This window comes from Cherax quadricarinatus, chromosome 82, assembly GCF_038502225.1.
Source record: "Cherax quadricarinatus isolate ZL_2023a chromosome 82, ASM3850222v1, whole genome shotgun sequence".
In the NCBI taxonomy this organism is placed as follows: Eukaryota; Metazoa; Arthropoda; class Malacostraca; order Decapoda; family Parastacidae; genus Cherax; species Cherax quadricarinatus.
This window is the reverse complement of record NC_091373.1, coordinates 20513148-20541019: the sequence shown is the minus strand read 5'-3', so window position 1 is coordinate 20541019 and position 27872 is coordinate 20513148. Positions and strand designations below refer to the sequence as shown.

At 43.1% G+C, this 27872-nt stretch overlaps 1 protein-coding gene across 3 annotated transcripts in view; it reads left to right on the top strand.

The window, feature by feature from the left end:
- The window catches only part of LOC128698848 (RAC serine/threonine-protein kinase-like), a 93986-nt gene extending 67931 nt beyond the window's left edge, over positions 1-26055 (top strand). Inside the window, exons 8-11 of one of the 3 annotated variants that reach the window (XM_070102633.1) lie at positions 6471-6599; positions 24998-25135; positions 25521-25680; positions 25814-26028. In XM_070102633.1, the coding sequence (XP_069958734.1) occupies positions 6471-6599; positions 24998-25135; positions 25521-25670 (417 nt within the window). In that variant the 3' untranslated portion in view covers positions 25671-25680; positions 25814-26028. Of the gene's footprint in view, positions 1-6470; positions 6600-24997; positions 25136-25520 lie in introns of all 3 variants that reach the window. The other 2 variants (XM_070102630.1, XM_070102634.1) reach the window with 2 other exon arrangements.
- The last annotated feature ends 1817 nt before the right edge of the window (positions 26056-27872 follow it).

Below are 27872 nucleotides of genomic sequence, written 5' to 3'. Positions count from 1 at the left end.
GAAAATGTAAATTAATGTAGAATACAAATTTTAGTGTGAAAAACATCTAAGGTCATCAGGTTCCTCATAAATTTGTGAAGTTGGATTGCTGAATATCCATTCAATATGAAATAAAATCATGCATGTTGCTGAAGTTCTGAACGAATTTTCTCCTTATATTTTGTCTAATAGAAACATGGCTGTTGAAATCTGATATAACAGTGGTTTCGGCTGAGCCGCAGAAGTCAGCTGCTGCTTGTGAGTGCAGGAGTTGGTAATTTATTCGTTTGTTGACACTGCTGGTCGGCCAGTTACGTCAACTGAAGTAATAGAAGATTTAGCAAATTATCATCGGTGGATTGTGAAACTGATGATGATTTATCATCCAGGTACCAGTGCCACAGGTTCCTTGTTCCTTGGTGAATTTGGTTTTCTTATTAAATCCTATGTAAAAAAAAAAAAAAAAAAAAAAAAGAAAAAAAAAAAAACTTTTGGTTATGTAGATATGTAGATTTTCCAATGCTCTTGCCCGCAAATGAAAGTGCTACAACAACAATACTGTTTTGATTAATCATTGTACAAGAATGGTATACAATACAGTCCCTCAGTCTGGGAGTTAGTGATCAGAGCACCATAGTCGTGTAGATTCTGGAGCAGAGGCAAGGAGACTGGCGCTCATATACTAACGCCAGGTACAACTTATCAGACACCGCAATATCATGGAATCTTGGTTCAAGACATCTACACGACCTTCACGGCTACTGCAACTACTACTACAACTTGCCCATCCTTTTGGATATGACCTATTTCCACTTGGGAATCCCGCCTGCTAGTGACTATGCCCACGTCTGTTACCCGTCCCAATCCACCAGGCGTAAGTATATAAGCACCAGCCTCCTTGCCTCTGCTCTAGAATCTTCACGACTATGGTGCTCTTCACACCATCTCCAAGGCTGAGGGACTGATTACCTCATCTTATGTATATAGTTCTACTGTCTTCAAATTATGTCCTGGAATCTATATTGATAAAACCACTGGATGGCGAAACGTCAACAATAAAGATACCCAGATGTTGCACATGTGTCTCAGTTTTGATTAATCATTGTTTTCTAATGTGATGATGGTTTAGACCATCAATAAAGGCTTAGATTCGCCCAACTCCTCCAGAAACCTTCACTTCATTCAGAAATCATTTCAAACTATCGTCATGCTTCTAAGATTGTGTATCTTTCTAAACTTAATATGCCAATTTAAATCAGTTGTTTCCTTTTCTGGAGTGGAGTGTATTCAAACTATTTCTTTCAACTGATACATCACTGTGAAAAGTTTATAATATGGTACTGAATAGCTTGTTTTAGGGAATGTTTCTAATTTTGTTGGACCCCTGATAATGAATTACTGATCTTTTGGGCTGGTGCATTAGGGATAATGCAATGTCGCTTCTGAAGTTTCCATTCCAGTCGGTCACATCAAATACATAGTACTCAAAAGTTCTATATCATAGCTGTCTGTTTTGCTCTGTTCTTAGATTGGTATTGTTTATCTGGTGTTTGTGGCTTAACCTTACTGTTGAACGTCCATGTGGTGGATTATCATTTTTATGTTGATATAAAAATCTGCATCAAAGTTCTGAATGTGGGAGATTCAAAAACCCGGCTTTGCTGCATATTCGGACTTGGATGACATTGAATATTAAAGCAGAGTTAGGATGAAAAAGATTTTGATTGACACAGGTAACCACAGGGAGGTGCAGATTGATGATTTTGATGTCAGTGAGAGATTGTGTCTACCTAGATTATTAGTTATTTGTTGGGCACGTCAGAGAAATTGTTAATCTCTTAATTTTCATATTCATAATATCTCTGCAGTCAAAAAAATGTCTTGATAAGCAATGTATCTTGGTCCTTATTCACTCGTTTTTTTTTTTATCTCTAATTGATTTTTGTAGTTTGTGGGGTTGCCTAACTACTTGTTATAAACTTATGTCTGTACTGACTCTTACTGCAAGACTTGTATCTTCACTCCCAATTTGGGTTCCCATTAGTCCATACTTGCATCAGCATCATTGACTCCCTTCAACTGAAATGAATTTAAAAATTGTTTATTAATATTAAACCAATTAAATTTAATGAACCCACATATCTTGTTATCCATTTTTTACATGAAGCTCCGAAATGTTTCGGGGAATGGCTGTGAACCTTTTAAGTGTGATGGGGAGAAATTACTTGCAGAAAGAGCCTTTTCTTACGTGGCTCCTAGATTGTTCAACAGGTTGAAAATATGTTGAGGCCAAAAAATATTCATGATTTTAAATCTCGGTTAAAAGCACATCTCTTTCCTAGAGCTATCATACTATCATTCATTGCTATAAATTTTAGCATAACTTCATCGTAACTGTTGTATCGGTAGTCTGGTGTGAGAGCCTTGTGAATTTCTCGAGGGAGCCGCTGCTGAAGAATAATAGAATTGCAAGCTGTTTTTTTCAACACGCCGGCCGTGTCCACCGAGGCTATCTAAAAAAAAGTTTTAATTTTTAATTTTTAAAAATTTATTCAGAAGTGGGTTACTAGCCAAGCTCCCGTGATTTTAGGCGCCTCTTATAAACACGCATGGCTTATGGAGGAAGAATTTTTTTCCACTTTCCCATGGAGGTAAGAGGAAATAAAGAAAAACAAGAACTATTAAGAAAACAGAAAACACAGATGGGTGTGTATGTATATATTTGTGTGTACATGCATGTGTGGCGTGACCTAACAGTAAGTAGAAGTAGCAAGATGTACCTGATATCTTGCATATTTGAGGCAAAAAAAAAAAAGACACCAGCAACCCTACCATCATGAACAATTACACGTTTCTGTAATTGTTTTTCATTCAAGTTCATTCAAGTTACTTGTTTTCGTTATTCGTTTTTTTATATATATATATATATATAGGGGCGATATTTTCTAAAAAGATATTGAAATGAAAGGTCATTTCTTTGCATTTAGGCAAAAGTTCATCCGATTAAGGTACAGGAATATTAAGTTTTAAAAAAGTTATAACCCCTAGTAGGCACTGTACTACCCACCTCCATGATTCAGCATGGAAAGTAACACTTCGATGCGGTAAAATACATTTCTTAAAGTATAGTTGCCATGAGCGGCTTCATCAGACAAATAGTGAAATGAGGTAGCATGGGCCAGTATCTCTGCTGCATAGCAACTCCATGTAAGTTGTTCATTCACGTCATGGTGGATCCTAGCAGGTAATAATGTTTTAGCTAAAAGCATTTAACACTGAATTTCCCAGACCTCTGCTGAATTGTAGGTTGTGGCAATTAAAGCAACTTCCAGCAACTTCTGCCTCTCGTTTTTGTACTCGCCTATTTGTACTCCCCTATTTGTGGTTGCAGGGGTCGAGTCTTAGCTCCTGGCCCCCGCCTCTTCACCGGTTGTTACTGGGTCCTCTCTCTCCCTGCTCCATGAGCTTTATCAAACCTCGTCTTAAAATTATGTATGGTTCCCGCCTCCATTACATCACTTTCTAGGCTATTCCACTGCCTGACAACTCTGAAGAAATACTTCCTAACATCCCTTTGACTCATCTGAGTCTTCAACTTCCAATTGTGACCTCTTGTTTGTGTCCCCTCCCTGGAACATCCTGTCTTTGTCCACCTTGTCTATTCTGCGCAGTATTTTATATGTCGTTTTCATGTCTCCCCTGACCTTCCTGTCCTCCAGTGTCGTCAGGCCGATTTCCCTTAACCTTTCTTCATAGGACATTCCACTTAACTCTGGAACTAACCTTGTCCCAAACCTTTGCACTTTCTCTAATTTCTTGACGTGCTTGAGCAAGTGAGGGTTCCAAACAGGTGCTGCATACTACAGTATGGGCCTGACGTACATGGTGTACAGTGTCTTGAACGATTCCTTACTAAGGTATCGGAACGCTGTTCTCAGGTTTGCCAGGCGCCCATATGCTGCAGCAGTTATCTGGTTGATGTGTGCTTCCGGAGACGTGTTCAGTGTTATACTCACCCCAAGATCTTTCTCCTTGAGCGAGGTTTGCAGTCTTTGGCCATCTAGCCTATACTCTGTCTGTGGTCTTCTGTGCCCTTCCCCTATCTTCATGACTTTGCATTTGGCGGGGTTAAATTCGAGAAGCCAGTTGCTGGACCAGGTGTCCAGTCTGTCCAGGTCTCTTTGAAGTCCTGCCTGATCCTCATCTGATTTAATTCTCCTCATTAACTTCACATCGTCTGCGAACAGGGACACTTCTGAGTCTAACCCTTTTTTTGTGGATGACTAATCGTGCCTCCTTAAGCTTCATTAAGTGTCCACATATATTCTCATGAGCAAATACATTGTTGTAGGTATTTGTGCTCAGGAACTAACACCTAATGATTTTGCATTTTCTCCCACACACTTTCTATCTCGTTATCCACACTGTATAATGCATACTTCTGCGCATTTCGTAGGTTCTCCTGTGTTTCTACTCCAAGTTATTGATTGAAGATGAAGAGCTGGTGGCTATTTTGGCAAAACATTGTAACTAATGACTTCCTCTGTTGTCTTGTTGATTGTTCTGCAAAATATATTCCTGAAATTTTGTATAGTGTAGGTGGAACTGTAGTGATCTAAAATCACTGAAGATGTACTTGTACACACACTCCTCCTAAGAGCTGCGGACTGACTACTAGAAAGATGCCTATTACTTCCCCCTCTCTGTCTGGACGTAAGGTGGCTGTAAAAATGCATAGTAGTATATCTAGAAAAAAAAATTGGTTGTCTTCTTTTAGTGAGATTTAATAGTTGGTTCTAGACTGTTGTTGTGCACACTGAGATCTTTTAACTGGGGATTCTAGCTAAGTTGTGGTTGGATTCCATGACCTCCATGTACAAGCTGGCGAGAACTACGCTGAGGGGAGAGCTCTTAGCTAACCCGAATAACTGTATTTATTCCCTTTTGAGATGAATAAAAAGCTTGATTAGGTCTACAGATCTCTGGTAGGAGCTGGCCAGGCTGTATCTCCACTCATCATTCTGAGTAACAGGTTGACGACTTGGTCCACTAGCACACTGGTGAATAGGGAAAGTTACGTTGGAGCTTGCGAGCTTTTTATCACTATCGTCAAGCTCCTTAATTGGAAGGCTTCAGGTGTGCTGAACTAGTTAACCCTAGAATGTTTGATGTATGGTTCACGAGAACACTTGCTAGTTTGAGTTGGGCGATGCTAGTATCTTTTGTAATGGGTCTGACGGGATTGCTAGATTTTTTTTTCTCGCCTTCTGAGGTTCCAGGACTGAAGTTTTGCTATTTGGATTTCCCTCAGTCACTTTATAAATGTCACTTAGCTCACACTTCAATAGCATGTCAAGCCATAAATTCCACTAATCTCTACTTACTCGGATCTAACTTATAGCGGGTTGGGAGACAGTAACTGTCTCCAGTCATCTCCAGTGATGTACTGCCATCCTACCACAAATGTGAAACAAATTTGTTAATTGTTTTACATTCTGGCAGAGAATCTCACTTTCAAAAATCACAAAAATGTATTGACTACATTTGCTAGAAAAATGATAGGATGGATAATGAAAACCTTCGAGACGAGGGACGCCAAGCCCATGATTCTCTTCAAATCGTTTGTTTTCTCTAGGCTAGAATATTGCTGTACACTAATGGTTCCTTTCAAGGAAGGCGAAATTGCTGACCTGGAGAATGTACAGATAACTTTCATGGCACACGTAAGTGCGATAAGTGAATAGTTGAAGTTCCTTGACTTGAATTTCCTGGAACACAGGTGAGAAAGATACATGATAATGTACACCTGGAAAATCCTAGAGGGATTAGTACCAAATTTTGCAAACGAAAATCACTCTACCAAAGCAAAAGACTCGGCAGGAGATGCAACATCTCCCCAATGAAAAGCAGGGGCACCACGTGTACACTAAGAGATAAAATAAGCGTCAGGGGCCAAGACTGTTCAACTGCCTCCCAGCATACATAAGGAGGATTACCAATACACCCTTAGCTATCTTCAAGAAGGCACTGGACAGGAACCTGATCAACCGGGCTGTAGTTTGTACGTCGGTTTGCGTGCGACCAGCAGTAAGAGAATAGTTGATCAGGCCCTGATCCACCACGAGGCCTGGTCACAGACAGGGCCGCGGGGGCATTGACCCCCAAAACCCTCTCCAGGCACACTCCAGGTATTGCTGGTCTCTTCTTTTTGTCTCGTAAACACAAGATGACAGGTCAATCTTGCTGCTACTCTAACATCCAGTATGCACTACACATGTGCATATTTTTGGAACTCTCTCCTTAATATTTCTTTCCCGTGTAATTCTTTTACACTTTCATAGGAAGGGGATGGCAGTCCTACCCTCCGAAGTAATGCAAGTCATAGAAAGTAACTAAAGTGATGGGAGTAATGCAAGATTTGTAGTTTGATTTTATTTAGTAAATTTTATCTCATGTTCAGAATATGCACTGATACATTTATTTGGTTGCAGTTGGAAAACATACTACTTGATGCTGAAGGTCACATAAAAATAACAGACTTTGGGCTCTGCAAAGAAAACATCTGTTATGGAAGAACCACTCACACCTTCTGTGGAACACCGGAATATTTAGCACCAGAGGTAAGCCTAACCACCACTTAAAAATTAGAAGAAATGTGAGCAGATCTTTGTAGTTTCTTCTTTTATTTAAAATTTCTATACCTTGGATGAATATCACAGGTGCAGCACTCATTATCTTTATTGTAGACAATAAAGATACCTAGATACTTATTGTAGACAATAAAGTTACCTAGTGCTACCCATGCTAATTGAAATGCCAAGGTTCACACTACGTAATGCCACCGATGCTATCTGTAATGTCATTCTTCACAACAGTATCATCCATACAGTACTAGTGAGGCTGTATCTTCAGAAGTCTTATAAACTGCTTGTGTCCCCTGAGTCTCACAGTTTTCTTGCTCTAGAAGTTGTCCAGTGTGAAGATGTGCCTTCAAAATGCTACAAGATGTGTCTGAGAGTGTATGGGAAACAGTAGGTTAGGTTGAACCCCACTAAACCTGACTGGGCCAGGTTTTCACTAGAGGCTTGCTTATTTCTTAGTGTTCAGATTCAGACTGTCAACAACTTCACTGATTAAAATTAATTGTAGGAGTTCGTAATTATTGAAAAGTATCCTGTTGATGTCTTTGTTAAAACAATGTTTTACTAGGTGCGTAAGAAGCATTAGTTGGAAGACAATATCATCATAATAACCAGTAGTATCTGAGATGAGGGTCATAAAACAAGAGCTGCCATCAATGTTTATGTCAGAGGTAAACAACAGTCAGTCTTGTGAATAAACCTTCCTTTCTCGATCCGAAGACGGTATTCCGGTATTCATAACGCCAGTCCTCAGCTCCTCAATGGACGCAACTGGAAGAGTGCAGTGTGTGGCATAAGTTGATAATTCACTTAAAAATTAGCGTTAAAGATCTTAGGGGAATCAGAAAAGTCATTCACAAATCATCATATTAAAATCAGTATCCAAGTTTCATTATCATGTAACCATCATGGGAGACTTGGAGTTAATCATTTAATGCAGAATTTAATTAGTTCTGATTTCTTCTTGACCCCTTGAGGAAGGTTCGTTGACGTTGGTGAGGGGCTCTTGATCTAAGGAATTGGATCTGTGCTCCAGTTCCCTGAATTAAGCCTGAATACCTTCCACATTCCCCCACACACGTTGCATAATCCTGTTGGTTTAGCGCTCCCCCTTCATAATAATAATCTATTTTCTTCAAAAAAAAAAAGGGGGGGGGGGAATATGATCTACTCAGGCCAAAATAAATAAATAACTTTTCTGTAAGACTGACCAACATATAAGACAGTGAGCAAACAAGTTTGTTTTATGTAATTCTTCTTTCTTTCAACACACCGGCCGTATCCCACCGAGGCGGGGTGGCCCAAAAGGAGAAACTAAAGTTTCTCATTGTACTTTTAGTAATATATACAGGAGAAGGGGTTACTAGCCCCATACTCCTGGCATTTTAGTCGCCTCTTACAACACGCATGGCTTACGGAGGAAGAATTCTGTTCCACTTTCCCATGGAGATAACAGGAAATAAACAAGAACAAGAACTAGAAAGAAAATACCAGAAAACCCAAAGGGGTGTGTGTATATATATGCTTGTACACGTATGTGTAGTGTGACCTAAGTGTAAGTAGAAGTAGCAAGACGTACCTGTAATCTTGCATATTTATGAGACAGACAAAAGACACCAGCAATCCTACCATCATGTAAAACAATTACAGGCTTTCGTTTTACACTCACTTGGCAGGACGGTAGTACCTCCCTGGGTGGTTGCTGTCTACCAACCTACTACCACAGGACGGTAGTACCTCCCTGGGTGGTTGCTGTCTACCAACCTACTACCACAGGACGGTAGTACCTCCCTGGGTGGTTGCTGTCTACCAACCTACTACCACAGGACGGTAGTACCTCCCTGGGTGGTTGCTGTCTACCAACCTACTACCACAGGACGGTAGTACCTCCCTGGGTGGTTGCTGTCTACCAACCTACTACCACAGGACGGTAGTACCTCCCTGGGTGGTTGCTGTCTACCAACCTACTACCACAGGACGGTAGTACCTCCCTGGGTGGTTGCTGTCTACCAACCTACTACCACAGGACGGTAGTACCTCCCTGGGTGGTTGCTGTCTACCAACCTACTACCTTTAATGTAATTCTTATGTACATAATTTATAAATGTTAAACTATGGTGTTGAGGTCACATAAATGTTAAGGGAACATAAAGTATATTATACTGATTAAACCTACATAACTAAATAGTCAAACATTATTACTTATTTCTGACCAGAAAAAATATTCTCAAATTATTTCACAGAAACTAGTTTGATTAATAAAAGTAACAACTTATAACTAACAGAACAACACTAGATATTAACACAGAACAGAAGATTAATTTTCCCAGTTATTTCACAAAATCCAACAAAATTTGTGCCTACACAGCCTTAGGCCGTGAAACGTAACGTCCAGTTTATAAGATACATCAACCAGTGAAGAAAGCTCAATACCTGAAGGGGTTATATAGCACCTATAAAATGGAACATATTCAGGGAAAGGAAGATAAGTCCATTGTCTTGGATCAAGAGCCCCTCACCAACATCAATGCAAAATAATAATGGGATAATGTAAAATAATGCTTTACCATTTCGAGATTAACAGTAACAAAATGACATCCACATTCTCTCTTAAATATATCATCCTTCTAAGTACCATAAAGGAGTCCGCAAAATTTGAAGCCGATCAGAGGAGCCTTTCTCAGCCCCCATATATGCAAACAGTCACACGTATCTTGCCCAAGATACATTACACCAATGTTCAAATATGAAGCCAATCAAATAAGGCATTTTCTAGTAATGAACTGAAATTTGTGAGAAATTAAAAAAAAATGTTGCTAAGAATCCTCCAAAAAATTGGAGTCTTTCCTAGCTGAACTTGCATGTAGTACATTATATACATTTTTTTAAAATATTGTAAGAAAGAAAATGCTTAATTTCGATTCCTCTTTAATGGGGGCTCCTCCTTGTGGTATAGAGGCTTTCGGTCTGAGGAATTGGATCTTTCGGTCTTCTTCCTTCGACCAAATCTAATTAGACCCCTTCCCCCCAGTCTTCCCCTTCCTGCTTTTGGCCTTTGTGATCCTCCCCTCAGGTATTCTAACTCCTAAGTTTGGGAAAGGGTATCGATGTCCATCCCATTCTGTTGAGGTCCTGGTGATGGTGTAGTTTGCCGTGAAAATCTGGATCGTCTGGGGATGCCTCAATCCCTCTCCGGTATCCCAAGAGTCGGGTTATGTCTTTCGGGTGACGGGAGGTGGTGGCAGAAGGTGGTATGCCTTGTGGCGAGTTTCTAACAGCCCTTTCTTTTGTCCATCGAGGTGCCTTTGTGGATATGAGGTTGCTATCCTGGATTGCCGGTTAACTGGCATGATAGGTAGGCTATGGTACAGGTTCCATGCTGCATGAAAGGTACGATATGGCACATATGAGGGGAACATATGACCCTTCCACGCCCCCCCCCCGTTTTTTTTCTTTTTGGTCCTTTTCTGTATCACTCTTTAGAGACCCTGGCACGCCTTCGGACCTCTTTTCCAACCCGGTAGCTTGCTTCGGGTAGCCTTCCATTACCCACCTCTGGTACCGCGGTTTCTACCGACCCTCTGGACACCTCTGACCTTCGTGCACCCCACATACACTGCGTATATTTTTGAATTGCACACATTACTCAGGACGGCCAGCCTCTAACCTTTTATCTATACGACCTCGAGCTGTCACCGATTACCATACTTCAGCTCCGTTTCATGCTTAAAAAAAAAAAAAAAAAAAAAGTCTGAACAATTCCTTCCCTTATACTCTGTTTCAAAGTCCTTGGACGAAATTCTTTACGTTTCAGCCATCTTCTCCTACTAACTATCATTCTGACCAAAGCATCAGTAAGGTTCTCCTTCACCATGTTGGGAAGAACATTTCCTAACATGTTCTTAAGAGTGGTACACGTATTGTAACAGATAAAACTGCAGATCAAGCCCATAATCTTTCAGTTCTTGATGGTGACAACACGCCAGTAATAATTCGCAAACATATCTTCCTTAATTCTTGCTGTGGATCTTACGTCTTTCCACATACGATTGCACAACGCGATTTTTTCGCGTGTAATGATGACATTCTAGAGCAACTCGAACTCCAGAATCTCCCGATCATTAAAATTGACTCATACTCCGTCCGTGGGCAGAGGCGCTATCCATGCAATATAGTGAGACTAACTTTTGACAGTCTTGAACTGCCACCATTTGTATACATAACGGGACAATACCTACAAGTGCAGGAGGTGATCCTTACCAAGCAATAATCTAGAAATTGCTGGCACTTCGACCACCCAGCAAAATATTGCAAGTCAGTGGCAGAATTCCTGGTCTGTGGTGCAGCTGTCCATACCAATCCCTCTTGCAGCCTCCTTCCCTCTTGCCTTAACTGCAAAGAAAGGCACCTTGTCAATTCTCGACAATACCCGATTTTTCTAAGGGAAAAGGAGATCCGTTGTCTTAAAGAGAAAGAGGGCTTCTCTGATACCATAGGAGTCTCTCATCTCTGCCTCCATGGGAGACTCCCACAGCTCATATTCTGGGGTCGCTAGACGACCCAAGACCTCAGTAGTGCCTGCTGCCACAATTACTTCTGTGTCCCTTCCACGGTCACCTCTGTATCCAACCCCTTTTACTGTCCTGGGCTCTGAGGTTCTAACCTCATCTCTTACTGTCTCTACCTCTTCACCTTCCCAGTCACATGTTTGAACCTCTACACGCTCCTGCCAGTCTAAATCGATTCCATATATACATTCCCCTCTATGGTCTATATCCTCATTTGAGTCCAAATCTTCATCCCCCAATCCACATGACATCCCCAAACGTTCTTCACACCCTATCTAAGTCTCGACCTTTACCTTGGGATGCATCTAATACTGTTTTGGAAGTTTATCCACCCTCACCTGTGCTTCCTGAAGTTTGTTCTTGTCAAGGCACCTCTGCCCCTTCTTTGGTGTCTTCTATTCTCTCCACTTTTTACCCAAACTACATCTCCCTCTGCTGCCAAACTCTCTGACTTCTCTCTCGTCAGAAACTATTGAGACCATCTCGGCGTTTATCGAGAACACCTATGATGAACACTGATCATCCCCCTCCCCCGGCACTTAAATTCTCGTCCTCCACGCCCTTCTTCACACTGTTTTCCTTCACATCATTGCAATACTTCACTCCTTACTAGTTTTGCAATACCTATGCATGTCGACTTGACTGACTCTAACAGCTTATTTACAATGGAATATTCGACGCCTCTGATAATCGGGAGAGGGGGAGCAGCTTCAGATGTTGCTCTCCCAGTTTTTTCCCTGTTTTTCTGTTGACCGTTTTTCGCCCCATCTCGGGCTATATATTATATTCATTGGATCCTTTCCCAAATGGGACTTTTAATGAACGTGCACTTCTCGTATGCCACGGTATATCACATTCTTAGGTCCCTGTCCCTTTAAGGGGGGGGTTCATTTTCGTGGTAAAGAGGTTTTTGGTCTGTGGAATTGGACCTTTTGGTCTTCTCACTCCGCCCGAACCTAATTACCCATCAATCCTCCCCCCTTCCTAGTCCCATCCTCCCCATCCCTCATTTCCCATTCCTCCTCTTTTGCCCAACCCTCCCCAATCCCTTTCCTGCTTTCAGCCATTGAGGTCCTCCCCTCAGGAATTCTAGTTCCCAGGTTGGGGAAAGGGTATTGCTGTCCATCCCGTTCTGTTGAGGTCCTTGGTGGTGGTGTAGTTTGCCTTGGAATCTGGATCATCTGGGGATGTTCTGATTTTTCTCTGGTCTCCGGGGGAGGCTTATAAGTCTTCCGGGTGATGGGTGTATTTCCGAAAGCTGCCTGTCTGATTCCGGGAGGTGGCCGAACGAGGTATGCCTTGTGGTGAATATCTAACTGCCCTCTCTTTTGTCCACCAAGGTGGCTTGGTTGATGCGAGGTTGCTATCCGGGATTGCCGGTTTACTGGCATGAGTTCCATGCCGCATCTGCACTACTGGCTGCACCGAGATCATCCTGGGCAGAGAGGGATTTACGGACCTTTCTTTCCTCCTAGGAGCTACCCCTCAACGTCCCCCCTCCCTCTGTTTTTTCTTTCCCCTTTTTTATTTCTTTTTTATTTTTGCGGAAAAACAAGAAAAGAATGACCTAACCATGAAGGCCTTGATCCATGAAACCCCTTTCTGCTGCAGGGCTCTCTTACTATCCTACCTCTTTATCAGACCATTGTTTGGACTTTTCTAATGCTCTTGTACCTTCTGCAGGTAACATTTCATTGCCCACTCCTGGTACTGAGGTTCTTCCTGATTCCGTTGATACATCTGACCTCCACACGCTTTTGACCATATTTCCGGCTACTCCCATATGGTGCTACGATTTTCAAATCGTCCTTCCATCTCAGGATGGACCACCTCCAGTCCCACACCAAAACGACCACGACAATTAACTAATCACACTGCTTCAATTACTCCTCACTCTTTCCAGAAAAGGCCAGCAACATGTTTAATTTCATTATCCTAAGATTGGTGCACACATCGTCACTGTACGAAATGCTGGCTAGGCATGCAATCTTTCCCTTCTTACTTCCATAGACTATATTCCTGTCACTATTCCGAAAACACGTTTCTCCCAATTCTTGTGCTGTATAGCCCTTGTGGCTTAGCGCTTCTTTTTGATTATAATAATAATAATAATCCCAATTCTTGCAGTGGTACCGTAGTTCTGTCTCATACTACTGTTCAATGTGATTTCCGGTCATGTGATGCCGACGCACTGAAGGAACTTGAAGATCTCCCAGTTCTCAAAGTGAACCCTCTTCAAGGGGGGCTCCTTGTTGTGGTGAAGAGGCTCTTGGTCTGAGGAATTAGACCTGTCGGTCTCCTTCCTCAGACCGAACCTAATTACCCCCCAATCCCCCCTTCCCTATCCCATCCTCCCTATCCTCCCCTTTTTCCTTTCCTCCTCCTCCTCCTCCCCACCCTTTTGCCCTTCCTCTTTTTGGCCTTTGGGATTTCTCCCACAGGCACGCTAGTTCCTAGGTAGGGGAAAGGATACCGGGGTCCATCCCATTCCGTTGAGGTTCTTGGCGGTGGCGTAGTTTGCCGTGGAATCTGGATCGCCTGGGGATGTCCCGATCCCTCTCCGGTATCCCGGAGTAGCTTTGGGTGTCTTTCGGGCGACGGGTGTATCTCTGGAAGCCACCTTTCGGATTCCGGGGGTGGTGGCCGAAGGAGGTATGCTTTGTGGCGGATATCCGGCCGCCCTCTCTTTTGTCCACCGAGGTAGCTCGGCAGATGTGAGGTTGCTATCCCGGATTGCTGGTTTACTGGCATGAAGGGTAGGGTATGGCACGGGTTCCATGCTGCATCTGCGCTACTAGCGGTGCTGAGGTCCTCTTGGGCGCGGAGGGAGATTTCCGGCCCTTTCATTCCTCCTGGGAACTATTCCTCCCCGCTCCCCCCTTTTTTTATTCTTTTTTTTTTATTTTTATTTTCTTTTCTTTCTTTTTTTTTCTTAAAAACAAAAAGCAAAGGAGTAACCTAACCATGGAGAACCCAATCCATGAACCCACTACCCCCGGGCCCCTTCTTGATACCGCACCCCATTCTGACCCTGCCTTGTTTTTAGACCACTCTTCGGACACTCCTGATGCCCCTGTACCTCTTGCTGGTGCTGTTTCCTCACCCGCTTCAGGTACCGGGGCTTCGACTGACTCCTTCGATTTGTCTGACCTCCGCTCTCCTTTGACTATGCTTCCGGCCTCTCCCTCTACGGTACGGCAATTTTCGAATCGCCAGCCCATTTCACGCCGGACCAACTCCGGTCCTACTCCTAAACGCCAACGTCAATCTCCTGATGATGCTCCTTCGTTACCTTCCCATTCTACTCGGAAAAGACCGACACGTCATGCACTCCCTCTCCACGCTCAGTTTCGGACCACACAATGGACTAAATTCTTTACTTTAAGACCGACTTCTTCTTCTGCCTATCTTTCTGACCATAGTATTGGCAAAGCGCTCCTGCGTCATGTTGGTAGAGATATTTCATTTCATGCTCTCAAGAGCGGTACGCGCATCGTCACTGTCCAGAATGCTACCCAAGCTCATGATCTTTCTCTCCTTTCGAATATCGATACTACTCCTATCACTATTGAAAAACATCTTTCTCTCAATTCTTGTAGTGGTACTGTCATTCTGCCCCATACCATAGTCCAACAGAATTTCCAGTCATGTGGCAATGACATTCTTGAACAGCTGGAACTCCAGGATCTGCCAATCGTCAAAGTAGACACTTATGTCCTTCCTGCCCGTGGGCGGAGATGTTACCCTTGCAATGTGGCTCGATTAACTTTTGACAGCCGAGAACTCCCGTCCTCTGTATGTTGCAGGACATCGGTTACAAGTTCGAAAGGTGATACCTACACCGCAACAGTGTAGAAATTGCTGGCGTTTTGGTCACCCAGCGAAATATTGCAGATCTATGGCCGAATGCCCAGTCTGTGGTGCCGACGACCATTCTAATACATCTTGCAGTCAACCTCCATCTTGCCTTAATTGTAATGAAGCTCACCCTTCGTACTCCCGCCGTTGCCAGGTCTACTTAAATGAACGTGAAATCCGTTGCCTCAAAGAGGCAGAAGGTCTCCCTTATGCTATGGCAGTTACTCATCTCCGCCTCCAAGGGAGACTACCCCGTGTTTCTTATTCTCGTGTTTCAAAACATCCCCCCACTTCTGGGGTCCCATCTTCTGCAGCCTCCTCTGTTGTTACCCCTCCCATAGCCACTCCGGCATCTAATCCTTTTGCTGTCCTTGGCTCTGACGTCCCGACTACAACTCAGTCTGTTCTCACATCTTCGCGTCCTTCCTCACAAGCCCCAGTATCGACAAGACCTCGTACGACACCTTATACCAATCGCCCCTCTACTTCTCAGAAGTCCAAAAAATCCACATTGCTCAAATCTTCTTTGCCCCTTCCTTCCCTTCTTCCACCTCCACACTTTACCTTTCCAGTCTCTGTGCCTAGTTCTTCCCCTCTCTCTGGCTCTATTACAAGTGTGGAGGTTCACCCTCCTCCTCGTACTATGCCTTCCACCCCCGTCCCCTCCCAAGTTTCTCCCTCTTCTGCCACCTCCCAGGTTTCTGCCTCTTCTGTCCCCCCCACACTTCATCTCCAGTCCCCTACACTCTTTCGTCCCCCTCTACTTTGGTACAGTCCATTACTGTCCCAATCTTTACTCACCCTCCTCCTTCTACCTCCAATATGGTCTCCCATACATCTTTGAATTCAGAAACACTTGAAGCCATTTCAGAATATATTGCAGAGACTAAACCTTCAATGGACACTGATTCACCTCCTGTTCCTTCTCTTCCCTCTCCTCCATCTCCACAACTTCATTCTTCGAAATGCTCCATTTCATCGCTGTTTGAACGTCTTCCAATGCCACAACATGTTGACTTTTCTAACCCCTCTAGTTCGTAGGTGCCCTTTCCTACAGATTCCTGGTATTTTCTTCATTGCCAATCATCGCCTATTTACAGTGGAATATCCGCGGCCTCAGGGGTAATCGGGGTGAGCTTCAGATGTTGCTTTCCAGGTTTTCCCCTGTTGGTGCTTGCTTACAAGAACCAAAATTACACTCAGCTGTTTTCCAACCTATCTCAGGCTATAATTTATTGTATTCTTCGGATCCTTTCTCAGATGGGACCTTTAATGAAAGTGCCCTTCTTCTACGCAATGATATTCCGTACTGTCAACTATTTGTCCATACCTCGCTGCATTACACTGCAGCCCGTATCCACTTGAATAAGTGGTTTACAATATGTTCTTTATATCTCTCTCCTTCTCGAGCATTTTCTATCCCAGATTTTGCCTTTCTTGTTTCATCCTTACCACCACCACTTCTGTTACTTGGTGATTTTAATGCCCACCATTTCCTCTGGGGGGGGGTCTCATTGTGACTCACGTGGCATTCAGTTGGAGGCTTTTCTCGCCTCTCACCCCCTCCATGTTTTAAATACGGGTACTCCCACCCATTTTGATCCTCGTACTCATACTCTCTCTTGCATCGATCTATCAGTCTGCTCTTCCTCCACTGCACTAGACTTCACCTGGTCTGTTCTACCAGACTTACATGACAGCGATCATTTTCCAATCATTCTTACTTCTCCTTCATATTCACCACCTTTCCATAGCCCTCGCTGGCAATTTGATCGGGCAAATTGGGACCTTTACTCGCAACTCACTGCTTTTAGTGAGGTTCCTTCTTCATCCTCCATTGATGAGCTCCTACACCTCTTCTCGACGTCAGTTTATACCGCAGCTTCTCATTCTATACCCCAAACCTCAGGCAGGCATTCTCAGAAGTGCGTGCCTTGGTGGTCTCCTGCTTGTGCTCGTGCAGTACGTTTGAAACGTGCTGCATGGGGCAGGTACCGATACAATAGAACCAATGAGAGACTTCTTGATTTTAAGCAGAAGCGTGCGATCGCTCGCCGTGTCATCCGTGATGCTAAACGCACTTGCTGGCGAGACTATGTTTCCACCATCACCTCTGCTTCCTCTATGAGTGCAGTCTGGAAAAAAAGTGAGGAAAATTAGTGGTAAATACTCTCCTGACCCAGCTCCTGTTGTACGGGTCGCCGATGTTGATGTATCTAACCCTCTTGACGTTGCCATTGAAATTGGCACTCATCTGGTCCATATTTCCCGGGGGCTCCATCTATGCCCCTCGTTTCTTTCCTCAAAGTCTGCCAGAGAGTTAGTACTTTTGGACTTTTCTTCTCTCAGAGAAGAACAGTATAATGTGCCTTTTACACTTCAGGAGCTGGAGGCAACACTCTCAGCTTGCCGATCATCGGCAGCTGGGCCTGACGACATTCATATTCGTATGTTACAACATTTACATCAGTCAGCCCTTGTAGTCCTCTTACACCTCTTCAATCTTATTTGGGCACAAGGAGTTCTTCCCCAGCTGTGGAAATCTGCCATTGTTCTCCCTTTCCGCAAGCCGGGTACTACAGGACATGATGCCTCCCACTATCGTCCCATCGCTCTTACTAGTGCAGTTTGCAAAGTGATGGAACGTCTGGTAAATCGACGTTTAATGTGGTATTTAGAGACACACAACAGTCTCTCCGCTAGTCAATATGGCTTTCGTAAGGGCCGTTCTACCATAGACCCCTTACTACGCTTGGATACGTATGTTCGTAATGCCTTTGCGAATAATCACTCAGTTATTGCCATATTTTTTGACCTTGAGAAGGCATATGACACAACTTGGAGGTATAATATTTTGGCCCAAGCCCACTCCTTAGGCCTCCGAGGCAATCTACCATCCTTCCTTAAGAACTTTTTAACTGACAGACATTTCCGTGTTCGAGTCAATAATGTGCTTTCCCCGGACTTCGTCCAAGCTGAAGGTGTCCCTCAGGGATGTGTTCTGAGCACAACACTTTTTCTCCTTGCTATAAATGATTTGGCCTCTGTTCTTCCACCCAATATTTGGTCATCACTCTATGTTGATGACTTCGCTATTGCTTGTGCAGGCGCTGACTGTCATCTCATTGCAGTTTCTCTCCAGCATGCGGTCGACCGTGTTTCCACTTGGGCCACCACGCATGGGTTTAAATTTTCCAGTACCAAAACTCACCAAATTACTTTCACTAGACGCTCTGTCATCTCCGATCATCCTTTGTATCTCTATGGCTCCCGTATCCCCGAACGTGATACAGTCAGGTTTCTAGGCCTTCTCTTTGACCGTAGGTTATCCTGGAAACCTCACATTACCTCTCTGAAGGCAACTTGTCACAGCCGGCTAAACCTTCTTAAAACCCTTGCTCATCTTTCCTGGGGAGCTGATCGTCGAACTCTGCTTCGCCTACATTCAGCCCTCGTTTTATCGAAACTCGATTATGGTGACCAGATTTATTCAGCGGCCTCTCCTGCTACTCTCTCTAGCCTTAACCCCATCCATCACCAAGGATTACGTTTATGCCTTGGTGCTTTTCGCTCTTCCCCTGTTGAGAGCCTCTATGCAGAAGCGAATGTTCCATCCTTGTCTGATCGCCGTGATGCCCATTGCCTTCACTACTATGTACGCTCTCACGATCTCCACAATCCTTCCATTTATAGAATGGTCACCGATATTAGTAGACATTCTTTATTTGTTTGCCACCTCTGTTTGCTCCGTCCCTTTTCTCTTCACCTACATTCGCTCGTGTCTTCCCTTCAGTTACCACCTTTATATGTTCATGTAGCATCTCACTTTTCCCTACCCCCCTGGGAAGTTCCAGCTGTTCGGGTCTGTTCTTTCTCACTCCCTTACTCGAAAGCCCACTCTCTTTTTCTTGATCATTTCCACTCTCATTCTCATGCCATCGCTGTGTACACAGATGGCTCTAGTCTTCAGACGGCGCTGGATTCGCAGCAGTGTTTCCGGACAGCGTCGTGTGTGGACATTTACTATCTTCGACTAGCATTTTTACTGCTGAGTTGTATGCCATTCTTGCAGCACTTATTCGTATCGCATCTATACCTGTGTCATCATTTGTGGTAGTCTCAGACTCCTTTAGTGCTCTACAGGCTATACGAAAATTTGATACATCTCACCTCCTAGTTCTCCGTATCCAACTATGGCTACGCCGTATCTCTACCAAACATAAAGATATTGTTTTTTGTTGGGTCCCTGGTCATGTCGACGTACAGGGCAATGAACAGACAGACACTGCTGCGTGGTCAGCAGTACATGACCTACCAATTTCCTATAGAGGTGTTCCATTTCTGGACTATTTTGCTGCAATAGCTACCCACCTTCACACCCGTTGGCAACAACGTTGGTCAACTCTGCTCGGTAACACACTTCATTCTATTAAACCGAGCATAGGTTACTGGCCGTCTTCTTGTCATCAGTGCCGAGGTTGGGAGACCACTCTCTCCCGCCTTCGCATTGGTCACACTCGTCTTACTCATGGGTATCTCATGGAGAGGCACCCTGTTCCTCTCTGTGAGCAGTGTCAAGTTCCAGTATCGATTAGCCACATTCTGTTAGACTGCCCTCTCTATCAACGAGCACGCAGAATTTACCTCCAACGTCGTCTTCATTCTACTACTCTCTCTTTACCTTCCCTTCTTGCTGATGGACCCTCCTTTAATCCTGACTCTCTCATTGACTTCTTGACAACGACTGATTTACTCCACAAACTCTGATGATACTTTTCGCACTCCCCTCAGCCCTTTCTAGTTCAGTCTCTTGCTGCCCTTTACCCTTTCACCATCCACTGCCCCGCTGTTATCCGTAACCTATTACTCATCCATCTCCCTTTTGCCACCTGATGCCCTCGCTTCCTTCCTGCCCTGCAGTGCTGTATAGTCCTTGTGGCTTAGCGCTTCTTTTAGATTATAATAATAATAATAATGTTCCTTTATTTATTTCACCACTTCCCCTTTCACGCACCTCTGTGCACTTGCTCTCCCTCTGCGGGCACCTAGCTCCCTGGCAGTGCTCCCCTTCCTTTGCATTTGACTGGCTCGTCCTCCTTATTTACTACTACTACTACTACTACTACTACTACTACTACTACTACTGATGAAATTAAGACACATGTGCGGCGTCTGGGTGTCTTTGTTGTGGACGATTCGCCATCCAGTGGCTGGCTGGATGGCGAAACGTCTACGATAGAGATGCCCGGGTGTTGCGCATGTGTCTTAATTTCATCTTGTCGGTATTATATACCATTCTTGTACTACTACTACTACCACCACCACCTCTTCCTGCCTATATATAGCCGTCCTGCTCCACTTCTGGTTAGTGTGACTTTGTAAATGGTCCAAGTCGTACCGAAACGTCGTGCGGGTAATTTGTGTATAGCTGTTACATTTATTTTCTACCTCAGTTTTAACCGCGGCTTCACATTTTATTCCTCAAACCTCGAGCAAGCACTCTGAGATGCGTGCCTTGGTGGTCTCCTGCCTGTGCTCATGCGGTACGTTTGAAACATGCTGCATGGGGCCGATATCGTTACAATAAGACCACAGAGCCACTCTGGCTTTAAGTGGGAATGAGTGGTTGTCGGTCGTGTCTTCCGTGAAGCTAAACGCACTTGGTAGTATGATTGTTTCTACCGTCACTTCGGCTCCTCTGGGTGTAGTTTGGTAAAAAGTACGGAAACTGAATGGCATATATGGCATGTACTCTACAGACCTTGCTCCAGTTCTATCAGTTGCCAGTATCAGTGTTGCAAACCCTTTTGAAATTTCCACATTAACTGGAAATCATCTTGTCCCTACCTCTAAAGGGCTCCATCTTTGACCCTCGTTTCCCTTCCCCAAGCCTGCCAGAGAGTTACTGCCAGTAGACTTTCCTTCAAACAGAAGAGCCTTATAATGTGCCTTTTACACTTTTACACTAGTCACAACTTTCCGCTTGCCTATCATCAGCATCTGGGCCTGATGACATTTATACTCGTATGCTTCAGCATTTGCATACGTCAGCCCTTGCAGTCCACTTACGTCTTTTCAATTTTATTTGGTCGCAAGGAGTTCTTCCCCAGCTTTGAAAAACTGCCGTTGTTCTCCCTTTTCGTAAACCAGGTGCTTCGGGAGATAACTCACACTATCGTCCCATTGCTCTAACCATTGCAGTATGCTAGGTGATGGAACCTCTAGTAATTAGACGTTTGATGTATTTAGAGACACAGGTTAGTCTCTCCCCAAATCAATATGGCTTTCGTAAGGGCCGCTCTACTATTGACCCCTTACTTCGCTTAGATACACATGTTCATAATGCCTTTGCTAGTAACCACTCTGTCATAGCAGTCTCTTTTGATCTTGAAAAGCATATAAGGCATATGACACTACTTGGAGGTATATCATCTTGGCCCAAGCCCACTCCTTAGGCCTCCAAGGCAGGTTGCCATTTTTCCTTACAAACTTCTTATCTGAGAGATTTCCGTGTTCTGGTTAATGATATGCTTTCCCTGACTTTGTCCAAGCTGAAGGTGTCCCTCAGGGATGTACCACTCTTTTTCTCCTTGCTGTAAATGACCTGGCATCTGTTCTCCCATCCAGTATTTGGACATAACTCTGTTGATGACCTCGCTATAGCATGTGCAGGCGCCGACTGTCACCTAGTAGAAGCCTCTCTCCGGAAGGCTGTCAACTGTTTCCCAATGGGCCACTACTCGTGGATTTAATTTATCTAGTCCAATGATTCCAGGTTTTTCTTATTATTTTACTGCCACAAATTTGCCTACACACAAAACTCAATAGGCACTATCCCGAACCTTAGATAAATCAGCCATTAAATGTTGCAGTTGCTCTGGAAAGGTAAGCCGAATTTTTTTTAACGTGATTTAACGTGATTCTGTTCTTGACTCTCGCCTCGGCAGGTCATAGCAGCTTTCCTTACTTACTCAGTCCCCCTACGATCCCCGTTGGGGAGGGGAACCTTTACTTGCACGATGAGCTACGCAAATCGTGTAAAGATCAAGCCAAACAGTGGTACCGTTGATGATTCAACGAAGCTTGCTCTTACAACTGTTGTGCAGGGAGCATTGCATGTTAAATTCAACGCTATTCTGACACTGAAAGAAGCATTCATTGTTGTATGTCACGATGATGCTGAAGCAGAGAAGTTACTCACCACAGAAGCCACCACTACTCTTACTGCTCAAGGATTTACTGTTACATCCTCTCCTGCCCTCAGGGCAAGAAAATCAGTATTCCTGAAAAAAACTGGACAAGATTCTGACTTCTCAAACAATTGCCGAACTCGAGTCATCTATTGAAACTCAAAATACTTGGGCTACTGTTGATAGCATTACCAAAATCCCGAATGCATCGTCTATGCTCAAGGTCACCTTTACCGACGTGATCAATGCTGCCACTGCTCTGAACGAAGGTCTTGCTGTTTACTACTACATCAGTCCTACCTACATAGAAGCAGAGAGATACCACTACATCCAACATTGCTGGAACTGCTATTCTTATCTTCACACCACAAAAGCATGTCCAGTAAAAGACGAAGTTCTGCACTACATGTGGTAGTGAGGGACACTCCTTCAGTTCCTGTACCGCTGCTGCTCCAACACAACCAGCGTGTTTAAACTGCAAAAGTAATGATCACCATACACTTGCAGCAAAATGTCCTACAAGAAAGGATATTATGAAGAAACAACAAGATGCAAAAAAGAAAAAATCTACCAACAACACACCAACGTATGCCGCAATTGCAAAGTTGCAAGCAGACACTACAAAATTACTTCAAGCATCTACTCCGCCCGCCTCCACCACCATCACTCCTCCAACATGTGACGTAACGAAGATTCACTACTGTCTACTATACGCTCACATGCAAAACATTGCTGTACCTGGATTGTTTAACTCTAACATCAACGAGTTATTTACATTAAATAACATGCCATCATTTACATTTCCAGCATCTCCACCTTCTGAAGAAATTCTCAAATTCGCCAAAGACTTAATCACCAACTCTTCTGCAGAAGTTCCATCAACACCACCAACTAGTGACGTCAATCCAACAACGACCAATTATGTAAAGTAAAAGGACACAAGTGCAACTAATGTGACATTTATTGTGGCAACGTTTCGCTTGATAAAGCTCCTGGAGAGCGAAACGTTGCCACAATAAATGTCACATTAGTTGCACTTGTGTCCTTTTACTTTACATATTGTCGGTAATTCTACCAACTTTATTACAACGACCAATTAGAAGCCTCCACCGCCACCACCTCTCACTGAATCCAACCAATCAGAAGCCTTGCCACCAGAAACATCTAATTCGTCTACTGAGGTTGAAAACGAAGCATCACCACCTTCCTCAACTCCACCACCGCCTTCTCCACCTAGCTCACGTCGATTACCTGGAACACCATGGGTTAAACACACAGGACTCACATTCTACACCACGAGGCAACACCCCGCAAGCATGACTCGCCTAGAACTCGTCCAACATCTCCAAGACAACACTGCATCGTACCAAAGCGAAGAAAGACCATACCCTACCTACAACCAGATACTCCACCAGCTCCAAACCAACGAATACTACTACAGCTCTCCCATACGTGTGATACAAATCTCTCGAAAACAATTCAATGCACTGAAAAACGGTTTAAGACTCATCCTGCTTGCTGCCTTCTGACACTCCCAGCTCCTGCCGCTGCCTTCGCCATCCTCTCCTAGTCAGCCAAGCAACATCATTCAAGCCTCTCCATCTACGTCTCCAGTACTTCTGTACCACATGTCCCAAAGTGGTTGGGCCACTTGCCTTGATTCCTCCTCTTCCCCTCCTTCCAATCCTTTTCCAGTCATTTCCATCCTTCTTCCCATCTTACGACAGCTCTCGTCTTATTCGAATTCGAACATATTCAGATCCACATATACTCGCCTGAATTTCACGCTCGGCAGTCATCGAATCAAGCCATGCCACTGAAGATTTTTCTGAAGTTATCCAAGCCACTTTAGGGTGCTCGGAATCGGTTCAACAACTTTGGTCATAGGTCACATGACTACACCAATTGTTCCAAGAATATGGTCCTCGTTACCGTACACAAGGATCGAAAATTTGAAGTTGACTGAATGAGAACTTTTCGAGTAATGAGCAAAGTAAAATCGAAAAGCTGGAGAAAAAAAAAGAAAAAATCCTCCTAAAGGTCCTCTTTCGGGGATACCTAATTATGTAGTGGGTCTTGCTACTTTGATTTGTGACATTTAGTGATTGATCTCTGAGTTACTCAGGTGTTGTGTTACCAGTGTGTACAAGGTGATGACATTTACTACACCACCTTATATTTTCCCATCAGGTTTGTCACGCATTCTGTACCTTAAGCTTCCAGTTTCTTATATTCATAACACTGTAAGATAAGATCCAATTTTGTTCAGATTTTTAATCTTGGAGGGTTATCCACTCAGGATAAGTGAAGAAGGCCAGTGCGTCGTCGAGGACTCTGTCTTGTTTCAATTGAGGCCATTTAGTCTTGTCCCTCAGGATGCGACCCACACCAGTCGACTAGCACCCAGGTACCTACTTGCTTGCTAGGTGAACGGGGATAGCAGTTGTAAGGAAACACACCCAGTGATTTCCACCCGGCCAAGGATTGAACCACGGACACTCAGTGCGTGAGGCGAAAATACGAGGCGAAACTACCGTGGCCTACCAGGCCACGGTAGTTTTTGACTCGTGTTGCTGAACTCTGTTAAGAACTTTCCCAGAACAAAGAGCACTTGTATATGAATAAAATAATGATAATCCCTGTGTATGTGGTAGGACATTAAGTGCACATAAATTTCAATATATAAATATGCTTAAATTAATATTGAATTGTATTGCTAAGAAATAATTGGCTTGTAAAGTATTGTTTCTTTAAATTTCAGATACTTTTAGGCAACGATTATGGCCGAGGTGTTGATTGGTGGGGCTATGGAATATGTTTGTATGAAATGGTAATTGGACAGTTACCATTCTACGAAAAAGATTATGATAAGCTTTTCCAGCTCATAGTAACGGAAGATGTAAGTACCTTTTGTAAGCACTGACCAGGTTCCTTCAGAACCTGGTCAGCATTGTAAGCATTATTAATGGTCATTGTAGGAGCCTCACAGTGTAAGTGTTATCAGTGATCATTGAAGGAGCCTCACAATGTATTATCAGTGGTTATTGTAGGAGCCTCACAATGTATTATCAGTGGTTATTGTAGGAGCCTCACAATGTATTACTACTAGTCATTACAACACTTTCAGTAAATCACTGCCCTTCAATAGAACTGCCTAGATGTTTGTGAAGCTCTATTCAAGAACCTTTCATGGCAGTTTTAATGCAGATGAAGGACTCTTGATCTAAGTAATTTCAAATGTCCTCTCTTCCTCGGACTGAACTTAATTAGCTCCCAATATTCAGGTACTGAACGAGGCTTTGTCCATAAATATAATACCAATAAGGAATCGTGTGAATCAGAAATTTTCTAAGATATACTCAAGATATATACTAAGATATACTCACGTTCACAAACAACATAAGAAAGGAGGAGCACGGCAGCAAGCCTACTGACCCAAGCCAAGTAGGTCCACTAATTCCCACTCCCGTACTTGTCTAACATTTTTTAAAAGCTACTCAAGGTTTTTATCTTTAATGTGACGTGTACCTTACTTAATGAAGTCGTTTCTAGTGTGCTTTTTGTGGAACTGAACCAGGAAGTCCTCAACTGAGCAACTCTACCAGCAGCTTAAGGAGGAGCTGAGGGTGGCTAATTTAGAGATACAGCGACTGGCTGAGGAAAAACAAAGAGAATTCGTAGTAACTCTCCTGTTGTGAATCCTCAAGTCAAGAAAGGAACCTGGAAAGTTGCCAAACATCATGGAACAAAGCTAAGGATCAAAAGGACGGATGGAGGGGTAGAAACGACGAAGAACCTATTCTCCGTGCTACTCGTCGAATGTGAGTTCATTACTGAGAACGTCAGGACCATGAACAACAATGAAGGTAAAAATATTGTTTGATGGGGACAGTCAGATTAGGTACATAGATACTGCCTTCTGCTTTCCTGGGGCTGGGATGGATGATTTTGTTAGCCGACTTGAATGGTAAGGGGATTAATTCTATTATCTGTCTCAGTGCCGAAGGTAATGATGTAGGCAAGCGTAGAAGTGAGAATTTAGTTAGAAAGTATAGAACATCAATAGGCATAATTAGGAAGAAGGGCAGGCGCCCTGTTATATGTGGCATTTTGCCAAGAAGGGGTGTTGGAAATTAATGGTTGCCCAGAGCAATTGGTATTTGTTGGCTGGACAAACACTGTAAAGATAATGTAGTATTATTCATTGACAACTGGCACCACTTCTACGATAGAAATAACATGTATGACAGGGATGGAGTTGACTTAACCAGGCTAGTTCAGTTGAGGGCGTTGTTAGGGCTTTAAACTAGGATTAGTTAGAGGTATGAGTTTAGGAGTGGATTATAATGAGTGTGGGTCTTAATTATAATTATAACAGTCATAGAGTAACACTGAGTAATTATAACAGAAATTGTGTAAAAGAGAAGGTGAATAGGAAGAAGGTGCAGAAGAAAAAATATTAATTTATTTTATGCTAATTGCGGAAGCGCCAGAAATAAAATAAAATGAATTACATTTGGTAGTATGTGCTGGGAACTTTGATGTAATTTTTGTTAATTAAACATTTAAAATTATGTATTGTAAACATTTCTTACAATAAATATTTAGGGAACACCTGTCTAATCTCGACTGAGGTAATCTAGCTAATGATTTTATTGACGATCATACTTACGATTACGAAGGAATCAGCGTTTATAATTTTTTCTTAATGTACAAAGTGCTTAGAGTATATATATTCCCCAGAGAGAAATTAGGTCAAATAATAACGATCAAAAATGAGTTAATAGGAGGCTAAAGCGTCTATTAGGAGAGAAAAGAGGAATTTATAGGCGCCTCTTCAGGCTGACCTTATTGACTAATATGTTTAGTTTAAAAGAGCAGTAAAAAAGGGGATTAGAAAGGCTAATCGTGACTATGAAATAAGAGTTGCTAATGAATCAAAGATTAATCCAAAAGGGTTCTTTCAAGTGTATAGGATGAAGGTGAAGAAAAAAGTAGGACCTCTGAAAACTGGGAATGGACAGCTGACGGATAACGAACTGGAAATTTGTTCCCTATTTAATGACTATTATTTGATTTTACACAGGAAGATATAAATGAGATTCCAGAAATTAACAATTATTCAGTTCCTGAAGAAATCAGATTAACTAATATTACTGTCACAAGGGACATGGTTATTAAACAGATAAAGTCCCCTGGACCCGACGAATTGTTTTCCAGGGTATTTAAAGAATGCAAGATGGAACTTAGTCATTAACGAGTGTGTTTAATGCGTCCATCCTAACTGGTATTGTGCCAGAGATGTGGAATATAGCTAATGTAGCCCCTGTATTCAAATCGGAGGATAAGTCCATTCCATTAAATTACCATTCAACCAGCCTAACGTCTATAGTAAGTAAATTATTAGAATCAATTATAGCTGTTATTATTAAGAGTCATCGTGAGCATAATTTGATTAATGATTCTCAGCATGGGTTCACGAGAGATCGTTCCTGTCTGACAAATTTTCTGACGTTCTACAATAAAACATTTTAGGCAGTAGACAGTGAAAAAGAATATGATAGTTTATTTGGATTTTAGTAAAGCCTTCGATAGAATACCTCACAAAAGACTCGTAAGGAAAGTGGCAGCTCATG